The 17005-nt window shown below is 42.0% G+C and overlaps 1 protein-coding gene across 1 annotated transcript in view; it reads left to right on the plus strand.

Moving 5' to 3' along the window:
• LOC144605419 (mitogen-activated protein kinase 4-like) overlaps nt 1-17005 on the plus strand; it is an 83189-nt gene that overhangs the window by 30912 nt on the left and 35272 nt on the right. Inside the window, exon 3 of the mRNA XM_078420689.1 lies at nt 4037-4925. Coding sequence (XP_078276815.1) covers nt 4380-4925 — 546 coding nt within the window. The 5' untranslated portion in view covers nt 4037-4379. The remainder of the gene's footprint in view (nt 1-4036; nt 4926-17005) is intronic.

Here is a 17005-nt window from a genome sequence, read left to right on the forward strand (position 1 = left end):
AGGCTTTCTTGGCCAAGCTACCCGAGTTGCCCCTCCAGCTATCTGCCGCTTCTTCCACAGCAGGAACCAGTCAATGTTTGAACATAACAGGCCTGATGCAGAAGTTACTATCATAACCATAAAGGTTGACGTGGACAAGGCCATAGGTGTTGTCTATATGGACTTCAGCAAGGCCTTTAATAGGGTTCCGCATGGTAGGCTGGTTTGGAAAGTTAGATCACATGGTATCCAGGGAGAGCAACATAACCCGAAGCAGAATTGGCTTCATGGAAGGAAGCACAGGATGGTGGTGCAAGGGTGTTTCTCAGTATGGAGGCCTATGACCAGTGGTGTACGTCAGGGATCGGTGCTCATCAGTTCAAAGTCATGGGAGCAGAATTAGGCCATTCAGCCTATCGCGTCTACTCCACCATTCAATCATGATCGATCTATCTTTCCCTCTCAAACCCATTCTCCTGCCTTCTCCCAATAACCTTTGATACCCTTAATAATCAACAATCTGTCAATCTCTGCTTTAAAAAATACCCAAAGATGGCCTCCACAGCAGTCTGTGGCAATGAACTCCACAGATTTGCCACCCATTGTGCTCGGCCCATTGCTGTTTGTGGTTTATGTCAACAATTTGGATTAGAACGTAGAAGGCATGAGTAGTAAGTTTGCAGATGACATTAAAATAGGTGATATCATGGATAATGAAGGTAGTTATAGCTGGATCTTGATCAGCTGGGCGAGTGGGCTGAGGAATGCCATTAATGCATGTGTTGCATTTTGTGAAGTCAAACCAGCGCAGAACCTTTTCAGTGAACCGTGGGGTCAAGGGGAGTGTTGTAGAGCAAAGGGGCCTAGAAGTACAGGTACATAGTTTCCTGAAAGTGGCATCACAGGCAGATAGAGTGGTAAAGAAGGCTTTTGGTACATTGGCATTCATCATTAAAGGTATTTCAGTATAGAAGTTGGGACATTATATTACACCTGTACAAGATGTTAGTGAGGCCACATGTGGAGTATTGTGCTCAGATCTATCACTCTGTTTAAGCTGGAAAAAGTGCAGAGAAGATTTATGAGGATATTGCCAACACTCAAGGGCCTGGCTGAAAGGAAGAGTTTGAGCAGACTAGGATTTTATTCCTCAGAGTTCTGGAGATTAAATGGCAACCTTTACAAACATGTGGGGAATAGGTAGGGTGAATGCAGACTTTTACCCAGGATAGGGGAATCAAACATTAGAAAACAGGATTAAAGTGATTGGTGTGAGATGTAACAGGAACCTGAAGGACAACTTTTTCAATTATAGGGTGGTGGATATCTGGAATGAGTTGCTAGAGGAGATTGTTGAGGCAGGTACTATAATGGCATTTAAAATACATTTGGACAGGTGCATGGATAGGCAAAGTTTATAGTGATATAGGCCAAACGCAGGGAAATGGGATTAGTTTGGGTGGGAATCTTGGTTGGCCTGCACGGGCTGGGCCGACGGACTTGTTTCTGTGCTCATTGACTGACTCGAGAGGAAGGCAGGCTGTAAGGATTCACACAAGGATTATTAGCCCATCAAGACCGATTCAATATAAATATTTTCAGTATCTTGGTATGTTTGTTCTTACTTTTACAACACGGGAAAATGAGAGAGCCAAAGGATTAGGAGGACGAGCTCTCCCGGCCCTTTAAGCCTGCGCTGCCATTTAGCTGACTTTGAGCCACAGTCTCATTTTCCAACGCAAACCCCATATCTTTGATTTTATGTTTCTTGCAGCTGACTTTCATGTTCTATCTTGCCTTTCTTTTTCCAATTTATTAAAGGGGGATACTCAACCCATCAGATCTATGCCAGTTCCAAGCAGAATGCCCCATCATCTCCTTCCCTCACTTCTTTCCTTGCAACCCACACTCACTTTATAGACAATAGACAATAGGTGCAGGAGGAGGCCATTCGGCCCTTCAAGCCAGCACCGCCATTCAATGTGATCATGGCTGATCATTCTCAATCAGTACCCCGTTCCTGCCTTCTCCCCATACCCCCTGACTCCGCTATCCTTAAGAGCTCTATCTAGCTCTCTCTTGAATGCATTCAGAGAATTGGCCTCCACTGTCTTCTGAGGCAGAGAATTCCACAGATTCACAACACTCTGACTGAAAAAGTTTTTCTCATCTCAGTTCTAAATGGTCTACCCCTTATTCTTAAACTGTGGCCCCTTGTTCTGGACTCCCCCAACATTGGGACCATGTTTCCTGCCTCTAACATGTCCAACCCCTTAATAATCTTATACGTTTCGATAAGATCTCCTCTCATCCTTCTAAATTCCAGTGTATACAAGCCTAGCCGCTCCAGTCTTCCAACATATGACAGTCCCGCCATTCCAGGAATTAATCAAGTAAACCTACGCTGCACCCCCTCAATAGCACAATAGCACTTTCTCACATACCCAACATTCCTCTGATTGTTTTGCTACTCATCTCCAGCACATCTGGATGATGGAGAAATCCAGAGCAATTTGGGAGAAGCACGTGCTCACTGGGAGATCAGCATTGAACCACTAATTGCTGTGCCTTGGCATCAACCCTTGTATTCATTAATGCTGAGAAAGACACTGAGACGATCATCAAAGTAGAGAAGGTAATGAGGAAAAACAGCTTCGCTTTAGTTCTAGTTCCTCTACGTTGTTATTTGATGAGTTTATGACTGCAGGTCAACATTCAATGATGAATTTTAACTGCACTTGACAAGCTGCCCCTTTAACCAGCGATAGCATAGGCTATGAATAAACCACCTCACATGTTATTGTGTGGGTTGTTGTAGATTCGCAATCTGTAGCAATGGGGGAATGGCATCATATATTCCCAAAACACATGATAGAATCAGAATGATACAGCACTGAAACAGAGCTTTTGCCCAACTCTTCCACGTTGACCAAGATACTGGGTCTAAGCTTGTCCTATTTGCCTGAGCCTGATCCATATTCCGTTAAATCTTTCCTATCCATATACTTTTCAAAAATGTATTTTAAATGTTCTCTGACAGCTTATTCCATATACCTAAGACCCTCTGTGTGGAAAAAGTTGCCTCTCAGGTTCTGGCTAAATCTTGTCCTCTAATCCTTTGCCCTCTAAAGTGCTGGAGGAACTCAGCAAATCAGGCAGCATATGTGGAGAGAAATGGACAAATAGCATTTTGTGCTGAGCACCTTCTTCAACCTAATACAAGGGGACTTGTGTTCAAGAATAGAAATCTCCTCCATTTATTTTGAGCTTTGGTAAGACCACATCTGTGCACAATATTCACTAAGGAATGTAATACTTGTAATAGAGGGATTACAGCTGGGGTTCACTAAATTGATTGGTGGGATGCAGATTTATGAGAACAAATTATGGCTCGGGGTATATAGTCTCCATTTTGTTTTTAAAGAGTGGTAAAATGTATTAAATTCTTCAGAGTTTGACAGGGTAATTGCGGGATTAGCCATAGCTCATTTAGCTGTCGACAAGCAGGAGTCCCAGTCTGAAAATGTTGTTGGCTATTCAGTACCGAAATGGGAAGAAATGCTATCATAAATAGGTGAATCTTTTGCAGTTTTCTTCTCAAAGGGTAGGGAAGCTCTGCCATTGTATATTCAAGACCAAAATGACTGACTTTAAATATTAAGGAAATCAAGGGAAGTGGGATGGAACTGGGGCAAAAGAACAGCCATGATCCTGCTGTAGGGTAGATCGAGTACAATGGGCTGAATGGCCTGCTCCTGCTTGTATTTCTTAAATAGCCTCTTTGCTTCCAGCTTGCATGCACAATGTGCAAAAACTGTGTAATTCAATTTAAAGAGTTGCTCTAGGCATGTTAAAGTAATGCATTCATAAATTCTGATTAAAATTCCAGAAACTGGAACCGTTAATGCCAAAAGGAAGGGCATTACAAGTTCCAATTCCTGAGGGTTTTTTTCAAGGAATTGTTTAACAGCATTTCATTATTTCATTCCTCAATGTTATAGAAGAGCTTGTAAGCTGATTTTGGTTCTATTGAAGTAAATTAATTTTTCTCTAACAGGAGAAGATTTGGAGTGGATTAAGGCTAAACTGTTACCCGAACACAACAGAAACAAACGGCAATAAAAATTGCAATGAGCCGTGAAGTGCATTTATAGAACCCACTGCTGAACAAGACAACCATGTGTCTGCTCTGCTTTGCATAGCCCTGTTGGAATTCTTGCAGGCACTCAACGTCCCAGGAATATCATCCAATGCCATGCCCACCAAAATGTAATCCTCTTCAGCTGAGTGTCGTCTATTTTGCGTAACTGTTCATTGGAAAAATAATCCAATATTTTTTAAAGGATTCTGGATGAAAATAAACATTAACCTTCACTGTGAAAGAATTATTGACCAGGGAAATGGCAGAAAATTTTGACTGTGCCTCCCAAGTCCATGGCTTTGATCTAGGTGCACGTTATATTGACTTGCAGCCTTTGGGGTACGGCGCTAATGGTTTGGTATTTGCGGCAATAGATAGCCAAAGCTACCGCAAAGTTGCAGTGAAGAAAATCACTATTAGTAATGCTCAAAGTCTAAAACATGCTCTGCGGGAAATCAAAATTATCCGTCGATTGGATCATGACAACATAGTAAAGGTTTTTGAGGTTCTTGGTCCCAAGGGAAGTGAGATACCTCAAGATGTTTACAGGTTGAGCATGGTGTATATAGTCCAAGAACATATGGACACTGACCTGGCTCGCCTGTTGGAGCAGGGACCCCTTTCAGAGGAGCATGCTAAGCTTTTTATGTACCAGCTACTTCGAGGACTTAAGTACATACACTCAGCGAACATACTGCACAGGGATCTAAAACCTGCCAATATCTTTATCAATACCGAAGACCTTGTGTTGAAAATCGGGGACTTTGGATTGGCGAGGATTGTGGACCCACATTACTCACATAAAGTAAGTGATTTTTTTAACTTTATTTGTTCATGGAATGCTGCTTTTATAGTCAATCTCTAAATTATCTTGAGAGTCACATACAGGCAGGATCGGGTAAGGATATCAGATCATTCCTGTTGGACGTTAGTGATTTGTATGGATATTTACAACAATCCAGTATTTTCTTGATTAATATTGTTGAATTAGTATTCTAGAGTTATTTAATGACTTGAATTCAAATTTTGTAATTGCCTTCATGGGTTTGGAACTCATATCCCTGGATGATGATACAGAACTCTGCTGCTAGTCCAGAAGAATCAATAGGAGATTGTATTTTCCTTCCTCCTACAAATTAAAAATGTCATAAGTCCTTAAACAAGTTGATTTTGCACTATTATAATTCTAATACGATTTGACTTTTACCCAGAGATCTAGACCAATAATCCAAGAGTTTAAGGTTAAATTTAATTTGACTGTGGCAAGAGAAATATGGAAATAAAAGAGCAGTATAATTATCATCTCAGTAGTACTCCACTGACATATCTTGGATGATAAGGTCAAGGAAGGTGCATTGGGAATGTAAGTTTTAAAAAAAGAGATCTCTTATGCTCTTTTGAGAAGGAAACCTAAAAGTTGTCTAGTCAAATTAGGCAAATTTACCTCCAAAGAAATATTGGGCTGTGAATGACATGGCATCAATCAACAATGGTTATTTGGATGAGGTTTCAGAGGTTGGGCCATAGCTTATTTAATTAGAGAGGACTTGAGAATTTTGGGGAAGAGGGTGGCAGAAGCACTTCCTTTTCAGTCAACTGGTCTTTAAAATTAAAATGTAGGTCAGTTGCAGGTCAACTGGTGAGTAAATTAACAACAGTATATATTGAGTGGAACGAGAAACAATCTCCCAACACTTTAAAAACTTAGTTTACGAACCTGAAGCAACAGCATTTTTGGTCATGAGTCTCTTACAATTGCAAATTAAATGGTTTGAGAGTCTTAGGACAAAGTAACAGTGTAGTTAATGTTTGAGACTATTACCCATTTTGAGCTACACAACAACTTGTATTAATAATGCATGTGTAAATAAGTAAAAGTTACCAAGGCACTGAGCAAATGCTGAATAATACTGTGCACTCCACTAACTCCTTAAATCATTGAAGCAAAAGCACCAAGAATTGTGTTTGTTTTTTTCACCAAATACTGGTTAGGTTAACAGACATAAGACTTCACAAACACCTTCTGAATATTGAACTATTTCCCTGCACAAATGCTTACTGATATCAGGTCCTTCTTACAAAGTTGTGAAATTGTTTTTTATCCAAGAATGCAAGAACATTAGCATGTTTCAAACAATGAAATGCAAACTGTTCAGTTCCCAACAGGGCTACACTCAATTCAGCACAGCTGCTGACACTTACTGTTCAGCATTCAGAGAACACCATACAACCCAAAAGCACAATCCCCTTGGTGGTCAGCAACAGAAACATTGAAGGTAGACACAAAAAGCTGGAGTAACTCAGCAGGTCTGGCAGCATCTCTGGAGAGGAATGGGTGGAGTTTCTGGACGAGACCCTTCTTCAGACTGATGTCAGGGGAGGGAGTGGGACAAAGATAGGATGTAGTCGGAGACAGGAAGACCAGTGGGAGAATTGGGAAGGGGAAGAGGATAAAGAGGGAAACCAGGGAATATCTGGAGTTAGAGAAGTCAATGTTCATACTGCTGGGGTGTAAACTACCCAAGCGAAATATGAGATGCTGTTCCTCCGATTTGCGCTGGACCTCACTCTGACAATGGAGGAGGCCCAAGACAGAAAGGTCAGAATGGGAATGGGAAAGGGAGTTAAGTGCCGAGCCACCGGGAGATCAGGTTGGTTAAGACGGACTGAGTGGAGGTGTTGAGCAAAACGATCGCCGAGCCTGCGCTTGGTCTCGCCGATGTAGAGAAGTTGACATCTGGAACAGCGGATACAATAGATGAGGTTGGAGAAGGTGCAAGTGAACCTCTGCCTCACCTGGAAAGACTATATTAATCCTTGGATGGAGTCGAGGGGGGAGGTAAAGGGACAGGTGTTGCATCTCCTGAGGTTGCAGGGGAAAGTACCTGGGGAGGAGGTGGTTTGGGTGGGAATGGAGGAGTGAACCAGGGAGTTATGGAGGGAACGGTCTCTGCAGAAATCAGAAAGGGGTGGAGATGGGAAGATGTGGCTAGTAGTGGAATCCCGTTGGAGGTGGCGGAAATGTTGGAGGTTAATTTGTATGCAATGGCTGATGGGGTGGAAGGTGAGGACAAGGGGGACTCTATCCTTGTTACGAATGGGGAAAGGGGGAGCAAGAGCGGAGCTGCGGGATATAGAGGAGGACCTAGTGAGAGTCTCATCTACAATGGAAGAGGAGAACCCTGTTTCCTAAAGAATGAGGACATCTCTGATGCCCTGGTGTGAAACACCTCATCCTGGGCGCAGATGCGGCGTAGACGGAGGAATTTGGATTAGGAGATAGAGTTTTTATAGGAAACAGGGTGGGAAGAAGTGTAGTCAAGATACCTATGGGAGTCAGTAGGTTTGTAGTAGATGTCGGTCACTAGTCTGTCACCTGTGATGGAGATGATGAGATCCAGAAATGGTCGGGAGATGTTGGAGATGGTCCAAGTATATTTAAGAGCAGGATGGAAATTAGTGGTGAAATTGGTGAAGTCAGTGAGTTCTGCATGGGTACAAGAGGTAGCACCAATGCACCAAGGCCTAGATAGAATGGGTGTGGAGAGGATGTTTCCACTAGTGGGAGAGTCTAGGACCAGAGGTCATTGCCTCAGAATTAACCGATGTTCCTTTTAGGAAGGAGATGAGGAATTTCTTTAGTCGTTAGGTTGGTAAATGTGTGGAATTCATTGCGACAGAATAGAAACATAAAAACATAGAAAATAGGTGCAGGAGGAGGCCATTTGGCCCTTCGAGCCAGCACCGCCATTCATTGTGATCATGGCTGATCATCCTCAATCAGTAACCTGTACATGCCTTCTCCCCATATCCTCATAGGCCATTTAAAACTGAGGTGAGAAGAAACTTTTTCACCCAGGGAGTTGTGAATTTGTGGAATTCTCTGCCACAGAAGGCAGTTGAGGCCAATTCACTGGATGAATTAAAAAGAGAGTTAGATAGAGCTCTAGTGGCTAGTGGAATCAAGGGTTATGGGGAGAAGGTAGGCACACGTTACTGATTGTGGATGATCAGCCATGGTCACAATGAATGGCGGTGCTGGCTCGATGGGCCAAATGACCCCCTGCACCTATTTTCTATGTTTCTAAGGCAGGAGTATGGGGTTAGGCGGGAGAGATAGATCAGCCATGATTGAATGGCAAGGGAGACTTGATGGGCCGAATGGCTTCATTCTGTTCCTATCACTTATGACCAGGACAACAGTGAAACTAGTACGAGGGTGGGGTGGGACGGAGAGAGAGGGGATGCAAGGGTTACTTGGAGTTAGAGAAATCAAATCTTCATACAAGCAAGACAAATGGAATATTGGCCTTGAATCCAAAGGGAATGTGGCATAAAATTACAGACCTGTACAGAACACTGATAAGACCACACCTGCAGTACTGTAGATAGGTTGATCACCTTTTTTAAAGGGGTGATATAATTACATTGGGGCAATTCAGAAAAGGTTCATAGGCTAATTCCTGGGAAGTCAGATTGTCTGACAAGAAAAGTTTATCTCTGCTAATTTTGAAATAATTCCACCTATTTCCTGGCTGGAAGATGGACCTCTATTCTGGGAATATTCATTGTCCTCCTCCTCCTGCAGCAGTTGATCCCCATTTGCTTCTTGGCCCTCAGGAAACTTGAAGCCCAGCGTACTAAACCTACTAGGGTGCAGTAAGCACTGCCAATTGTTTTAGCACACTCTGTGACTTTGGCAAGTTTGCAGTTGATTCTGAAGCCGTTCTCCCAATGTCAACAGAGCGTCTGTTTAAATCTCAAGTGAAGCAAGAACACAGTGTTCTGTGCCTATTCCATGGCAGTCATTGTCATAGACCGAGTCATAATTGGACAGTCCATGCTGACCAAGATGTCAATCTAAGCTTCTCCCATTTGCCTGAGATTGACCGATATCACTCTCAACTTTTCCTATCCACATACCTGTACGTGTCTTTTAAATGTTATTATTGTAACTGGCACAACCACTCTCTCTGGCAGCTCATTCCAGATACTTACCAAGCTCTGTGAAAAAGTTGCCCCTCAGGTTCCTATTAAATTTTTCCCTTTTCATGTTAAACATATGCCCTCCAGTTTTTGACCCCCCAACAATGTGAAAAGGTCTGTGTTTTCAAAGGTCGGAACCTCATAGTTTTATACAGCTCTATATTACCCCTCAGTCTATTATACTGCTAAGAATTAAGTCCCAGATTGCCCCCCAACTCTCCCTATAGCTTGGGTCCTCAAGTATCTGGCAGTATGTTTATAAATCATCTTTCATTCTTTCCTGCTTAATGATGTATTTCCTGTAGGAGGGTCACCAAGGCTATACACAATACTCCAAGTACAGCTGCACCAACAACTGCAATATAACATCCCAATTTCTATGCTCAATGCCCTGTGGCCAATATCTGCAGCTTTGAGATGCAATTAATGCAGTGCAATAATTGAGATCAACAGTGTGCATCTGACTGAGAAGATCAGGTGAGCCAGTGCAGATTGCAACTGCAAGTTCTCCATCTAAATGTACGATTGGCATGATTTCACCCAAACATGATTACCTCACCTATTCATCCCAGATAAGATTAATTTTAGACACATAACACTTAAAAGAAGATGGCATCCCATTTCCATTGGGATGATCCCATTTGTAGGCAAAAGTGTATTTGGATTTCCAAAAAGTATTCAATAGGGTGTCACCTTAAAAAAAAAAAATCACTGCACAAGATAGAAGCTCATGGTATTAGAGATACCATGTACAACTAGAAAGGCTCAAGGATTACAGAAAGTAGAGTCTACTTGGGCAGAAGAAATAAATAAGAAGCATATTGACTGATTGCAGAGTTCTGAGATGCCTAGGAATCTGGCTGTCCTAGTGCAAGATTTGAAACCAGGACGTCTCGGTTTCGCTACCTTGGCGCTCTCTCAGAAAAGCAGCCAATATACTCAAAGACTTGTCCCATCCTGGTCATTCCTTCTTCTCTCTGCTCCCATCAAGTAGTATATGTAGAAGCTTGAAAGCATGTACCACCAGACTCAGGAACAGCTTCTTCTCTGCTATCAGGCTTCTGAACAGTCCTTCCATAAGATAGGGTACTGTCCAATTCACCTCTATACCCCATTACAGACGTTGAACTTTGCCTATGGAACTGATGTACTACAATGCTTCGGAGTATATTCTTCACTCTGTATCTTCTGCTTTGCTCTGTCTATTGTACTTAAATTGATTAAATTTATGTATGAAAAATCTGATAATGTTTGGATAGTATACAAAATAAAGCTTTTCACTGTACCTTGGTATACGTGACAATAATAAACCTGAACATGCCAGTGAGCAGGATATTGATAAATGCTGCTTGACAGTGCTGCTTATGATAGCTTCCAATGTCAGTGAGCTGAGCAGTAATTCATTCGGTAGGATTTGCCTTGCTCTTTGCAGATCAGACATATTTGTGAGATTTTCCACTGTACAGTCTGCTGAAGGAACAGCGGTTTGAGCAACATCTGCTGTGAGGAAAGAATTGTTGATGGTTTGGGTTGAAATCCTGGACCAGTTCTAATGCAGGGTTTCACCCCACAACCATTGACTGTTCCTTTTTCCCCCCAGATACTGCTCTAACCGCTGAGTTCCTCCAGCAGATTGTTTGCCACTCTAGATTCGAGCATCTCCAGTCTCTCGTGTCTCTGCATTTTCCATGCTGTCTGGTAAATGGCAGTTATATAAATGTACTAAGCACTTCAACTGGAAGGACAACCAGTTCTGAAATATATGTATTCTGCACTATAACTTGGATGTTGTCTGGTTCTTTAGGCTCTGCTGTTAGTGTCTACGGAACAGAGTTTGAATTGGAAAAGGCTAGTTTCTATGTTGGTCTTTTCTGGGCATGGTTGCAATGCTTCTGCTTTATATTTGCCAATCAATCGCTGGGTTCTTCCATTACTAGGGGTGGAGATGATTTTGGATCCCCCTTCTCCTGTTAGTTAACTATCTGCTGCCATTTACAACCAAATATGTAATGTTTACAAACTTTGGTTAAAGAACCATTTGGCTTTATCTTGCTTGATGGTGCGATTCAGATTGGGATACCAGTGTCATGAGAAAATGAAAATTCAAAAACACTTGTGTCATTGCAGTATTGCGTCTTAGATAACTTACAGTGTGTGCATGTGATTTGGATACTCTTTAATTATTATTATACATTGTAATTGTTTAACTAGTTTAAAAAATATAACGGTGATGCAATATCTAGTGCAGGAAAACAGTTGTGTGTAAGTCGTAGTGTTAAAATGAGACAGGGCTAATTACTGAAGGATGGGACTGAAGGTCGAGTCTATCATTTATCAACTGAGTCACAATTTGATAAGGCAGAATAAGCAGGGTACGTTCATAGTTTCAACTGAATGATTGCTTAACCAGTTCTATGCACTTCAATATTATTATCAAATTTAACATTGTTATCGGGATAGCTAAATTTGCATTCCAATTGCAACTACAAATTGTTTAATTGGCAGTGATAAAATATGACAGCATCAATTTATGTATAGGTGAAGTTATTTATTATTGAAACTTCAGGAAAGTTATGGTCCATACTGTATGAACATAAATATAAGAAATAAATGAATAGAAAATGTTTAATGCATGGGGTTTGAGTACTGAAAATGATTTGAAAACTAAAGATATTGTGTGTGTTTTGTATGTTGAATCCTTCAACAATCATTGTTATACTTGATAATCTTTACTTGTAATGGTCTAGAAACAAATTCTGATTGTTTTCTAGCATGAATTATTAATTGTTATTACATCTTGCCCATAGAAAACACTTCCTTGGGCTGAAAACTGAAAGACTTGGGGATATATCGAATAGAACGGAGATGAGGAAAACCTTTTTAGAACGGAGATGAGGAAAACCTTTTTAGAAGGGAGATGAGGAAAATCTTTTTTTAGAACGGAGATGAGGAAAAATGTTTTTAGAACGGAGATGAGAAAAAACTTTTTCAGTCAGAGAGTTGTGAATCTGTGGAATTCTCTGCCTCAGAAGGCAGCGGAGGCCAATTCTCTGAATGCATTCAAAAGAGAGCTAGATAGAGCTCTTAAGGATAGCGGTGTCAGGGGGTATCAAGTCAAGTCAAGTTTATTTGTCACATACACATACACGATGTGCAGTGAAATGAAAGTGGCAATGCCTGCGGATTGTGCACAAAAAAAGAATTACAGTTACAGCATATAAATAAAGTTAATAAGTTACTATAGTGTAGACAAAAATTTAGTCTCTGGAGTTATAAAAGCTGAAAGTCCTGATGGCCTGTGGGAAGAAACTCCGTCTCATCCTCTCCGTTTTCACAGCGTGACAGCGGAGGCGTTTGCCTGACCGTAGCATCTGGAACAGTCCGTTGTTGGGGTGGCAGGGGTCCCTCATGATCTTGCTTCTCATGATCTCATGATCATGAGAAGGCAGGAACGGGGTACTGATTGAGAATGATCAGCCATGATCACATTGAATGGCGGTGCTGGCTCGAAGGGCCGAATGGCCTACTCCTGCACCTATTGTCTATTGTCTATAGTACAGCAGAGGTACATGACTTCGGCCCACAATGTCTGTGCCAAACATGATGCCGACAAACCCTTAGCTGCCCACACATAATCCATATCCCTCCATTCCTTGCATATCCATGTGCTTATCCAAAAGTCTCTTAAATGCTACTATTGCATCTGCCTCCACCCACCATCACCCCTGGCAGCGTGTTCCAAGCACCCACTACCCTCTGTGTAAAAACAAAACTTGCCTGCACATCACCTTTAAAATTTGCCCCTTTCACATTAAAGATATGTCTTCCAATATTTGCTATTTACATCCTGGGAAGTAGGTGTTGACTGTCTACCATATCTATGCTTCTCATAATTTCATATACTTCTATCAGGTTTCCCTGCAACCTCGGGCGTTCCAGAGAAAACAATTCAAACCTGTCCAACTTCTCCCTGTAGCTAATACCCTCAAATCCAGACATTACTCTGGTAAGCCTCCTCTGCACCCTTTCCAAAGTTTCCATGTCCTTCCTGTAATGAGGTGAGCAGTTTGCAAGCAACACCTCAAATGCCCAACCAAACTCATAAAAATGGTTCATCCTACTAATCTTCTGCAATTGGAAAGACGAGCCCTTTCGGTATCACTTGCAGGTAAATCATGCTGCACTGTACTGCATACATATTGTAGTGCTGTTTCAGCATCCCAATCATCTTCTCTTGCGAAGTATGCAACGCCTGTTGTTTTACAAGAACATACCGTGCCTTCCGTAATGTTAGGGACAAAGACCCATCATTTATTTATTTGCCTCTGTACTCCACAATTTGAGATTTGTAATAGAAAAAATCACATGTGGTTAAAGTGCACATTGTCAGAAAGGCCATTTTTATACATTTTGGTTTCACCATGTAGAAATTACAGCTGTGTTTATACATAGTCCCCCCATTTCAGGGCACCATAATGTTTGGGATACGTGGGTTCACAGGCATTTGTAATTGCTCAGCTGTGTTTAATTGCCTCATTAATGCAGGTATAAGAGAGCTCTCAGCACCTAGTCTTTCCTCCAGTCTTTCCATCACCTTTGGAAACATTTAATTGCTGTTGATCAACATGAGGACCAAAGTTGTGCCAATGAAAGTCAAAGGAGCCATTATGAGATTGAGAAACAAGAATAAAACTGTTATAGAGATATCAGCCAAACCTTAGGCTTGCCAAAATCAACTGTTTGGAACATCAAGAGGATTTGAGTATAGGAGCAGGGAGATTCTGCTGCAGTTGTACAGGGCCTTGGTGAGACCGCACCTGGAGTATTGTGTACAGTTTTGGTCTCCTAATCTGAGGAAAGACATTCTAGCCTTAGAGGGAGTACAGAGAAGGTTCACCAGATTGATCCCTGGGATGGCAGGACTTTCATATGAAGAAAGACTGGATAGACTAGGCTTATACTCGCTGGAATTTAGAAGACTGAGGGGGAATCTTATTGAAACATATAAAATTCTTAAGGGGTTGGAGAGGCTAGATGCGGGAAGATTGTTCCCGATGTTGGGGAAGTCCAGAACCAGGGGTCACAGCTTAAGGATAAGGGGGAAGTCTTTTAGGACCGAGATGAGAAAACATTTCTTCACACAGAGAGTGGTGAGTCTGTGGAATTCTCTGCCACAGAAGGTAGTTGAGGCCAGTTCATTGGCTATATTTAAGAGGGAGTTAGATGTGGCCCTTGTGGCTAAAGGGATCAGGGGGTATAGAGAGAAGGCAGGTACAGGTTACTGAGCTGGATGATCAGCCATGATCATATTGAATGGCGGTGCAGGCTCGAAGGGCCGAATGGCCTACTCCTGCACCTATTTTCTATGTTTCTATGTTTCTATTAAGAAGAAAGAGAGCACTGGTGAACTTACTAATCACAAAGGGACTGGCAGGCCAAGGAAGACCTCCACAACTGATGACAGAAGAATTTTCTCTATAATAAAGAAAAAACCCCAAACACCTGTCCGACAGATCAGAAACATTCTTCAGGAGTTAGGTGTGGATTTGTCAATGACCACTGTCAGCAGAAGACTTAATGAACAGAAATACAGAGGCTACACTGCAAGACGCAAAACACTTGTTAGCCGCAAAAATAGGATGGCCAGGTTACAGTTTGCCAAGAAGTACTTAAAAGAGCAACCACAGTTCTGGAAAAAGGTCTTGTGGACAGATGAGATGAAGATGAACTTAGATCAGAGTGATGATAAGAGTAAAATATGGAGGAGAGAAGGTACTGCCCAAGATCCAAAGTATACCACCTCATCTGTGAAACACGGTGGTGGGGGTGTTATGGCCTGGGCATGTATGGCTGCTGAAGGTACTGACTCACTTATCATATCATATCATATATATACAGCCGGAAACAGGCCTTTTCGGCCCCCCAAGACGTGCCGCCCAGTGATCCCCGTACATTAACACTATCCTACACCCACTAGGGACAATTTTTACATTTACCCAGCCAATTAACCTACATACCTGTACGTCTTTGGAGTGTGGGAGGAAACCGAAGATCTCGGAGAAAACCCACGCAGGTCACGGGGAGAACGTACAAACTCCTTACAGTGCAGCACCCGTAGTCAAGATCGAACCTGAGTCTCCGGCGCTGCATTCGCTGTAAAGCAGCAACTCTACCGCTGCGCTACCGTGCCGCCTCTTCAATGATGATACAACTGGTGATGGTAGTAGCATAATGAAATCTGCAGTGTATAGACATATCCTATCTGCTCAAGTTCAAACAAATGCCTCAAAACTCATTGGCCAGCGGCTCATTCTACAGCAAGACAATGATCCCAAACATACTGCTAAAGCAACAAAGGAGTTTTTCAAAGCGAAAAAGTGGTTAATTTTTGAGTGGCCAAGTCAATCACCCGATCTGAACCCAATTGAGCATGCCTTTTATATGCTGAAGAGAACACTAAAGGGGACAAGCCCCCAAAACAAACATAAGCTAAAAATGGCTGCAATACAGACCAGAGAAGACACCCAGCAACTACTGATGTCCATGAATCGCAGACTTCAAGCAGTCATTGCATGAAAGGATGTGCAAAAAAATACTAAACATGATTACTTTCATTTACATGACATTGCTGTGTCCCAAACATTATAGTACCGTGAAATGGGGAGACTATGTATAAACACTGCTGTAATTTCTCCAAGGTGAAACCAAAATGTTTAAAAATGGCCTTTAACAAAATCTGACAATGTGCACTTTAACCACATGTGATTTTTTTTCTATTACAAATCTCAAATTGTGGAGTACAGAGACAAATAAATAAATGATGGGTCTTTATCCCAAACATTATGGAGGGCACTATAAATAATGAAGCTGCTGCTGCTGCTGCTATTTCTTGTCAAGATTGTGAATGATTCATGTATTTAGTCCACTTTCCACTCCGGCTGGGATTATCACAGATCTATTTGACTTTGCCTTTGATGCAGTAATTTAGTTGTCATGGATTGGTATTAAAAGCATCATTAACACAAATGAACAGCAAAATTATGAAACCATAAACAACGAGTTCACCCTTCTCATATGGAATTCCTTCTGTTGCTGCAATGCTTTGTCCATGTAGAAATCATGCAAGGACTATGTTACTATTATGATGATGATTTTTTCTTGCCAAAGCCAATATGATCAACTGCCTCCCCAACCAGCACAGGGTTCAAAGGAGTTCAGTGACCTCAAAGTAATCGTCTCTGTGATTGGGGAAATCACAGAGATTTGGGTCCTTGGATTTAAACAGTCACACACAATGTGCCACATACTTCTGATTAATTTAATATTAGATCATATCCTGCCTTGAAAGCAGTGGAAAAACACAGGATGGGAGAAGGATGTCTCAGACCGACTTCAGAACATCCTCGAGATGGAACGTGAACAGCCGGAAGTAGTTATGCATATACATGTAGGCACAAATGACATGGGTAAGAAGAGGAAGGAGGTTCCGCAAGCTGAGTGTAGAGAACTAGGTAGGAGGCTGAAAAGCCGGACTTCTTGGGTGGTTATCTCTGGGTTGCTTCCAGTACCTTGTGCTTGTGAGGGTAGGAACAGGGAGATAGATCTGAATGTGTGGCTGAGGAATTGGTGCAGGGGGCAAGGATTTAGATTTCTAGATCACTGGAATCTCTTCTGGGGCAGGGGTGACCTGTACAAAAGGGAAGGGTTGCACCTTAAAAGGACCGACATTCTGACAGGTAAGTTTGCTAGTGCTACACATGTGGGTTTAAACTAAACAGTGAGGGTTGGAGTCAACAAGGTGGAAGCGTATGCGTGCAGTTAACAGGAAAGAGCGTATAGGAAAGGTCACATTTAAACTAACAGGGCAGGGGGATGGTAACCAATGCAGGGAGAAAGGGC

Source organism: Rhinoraja longicauda, chromosome 1 (assembly GCF_053455715.1).
Source record: "Rhinoraja longicauda isolate Sanriku21f chromosome 1, sRhiLon1.1, whole genome shotgun sequence".
In the NCBI taxonomy this organism is placed as follows: Eukaryota; Metazoa; Chordata; class Chondrichthyes; order Rajiformes; family Arhynchobatidae; genus Rhinoraja; species Rhinoraja longicauda.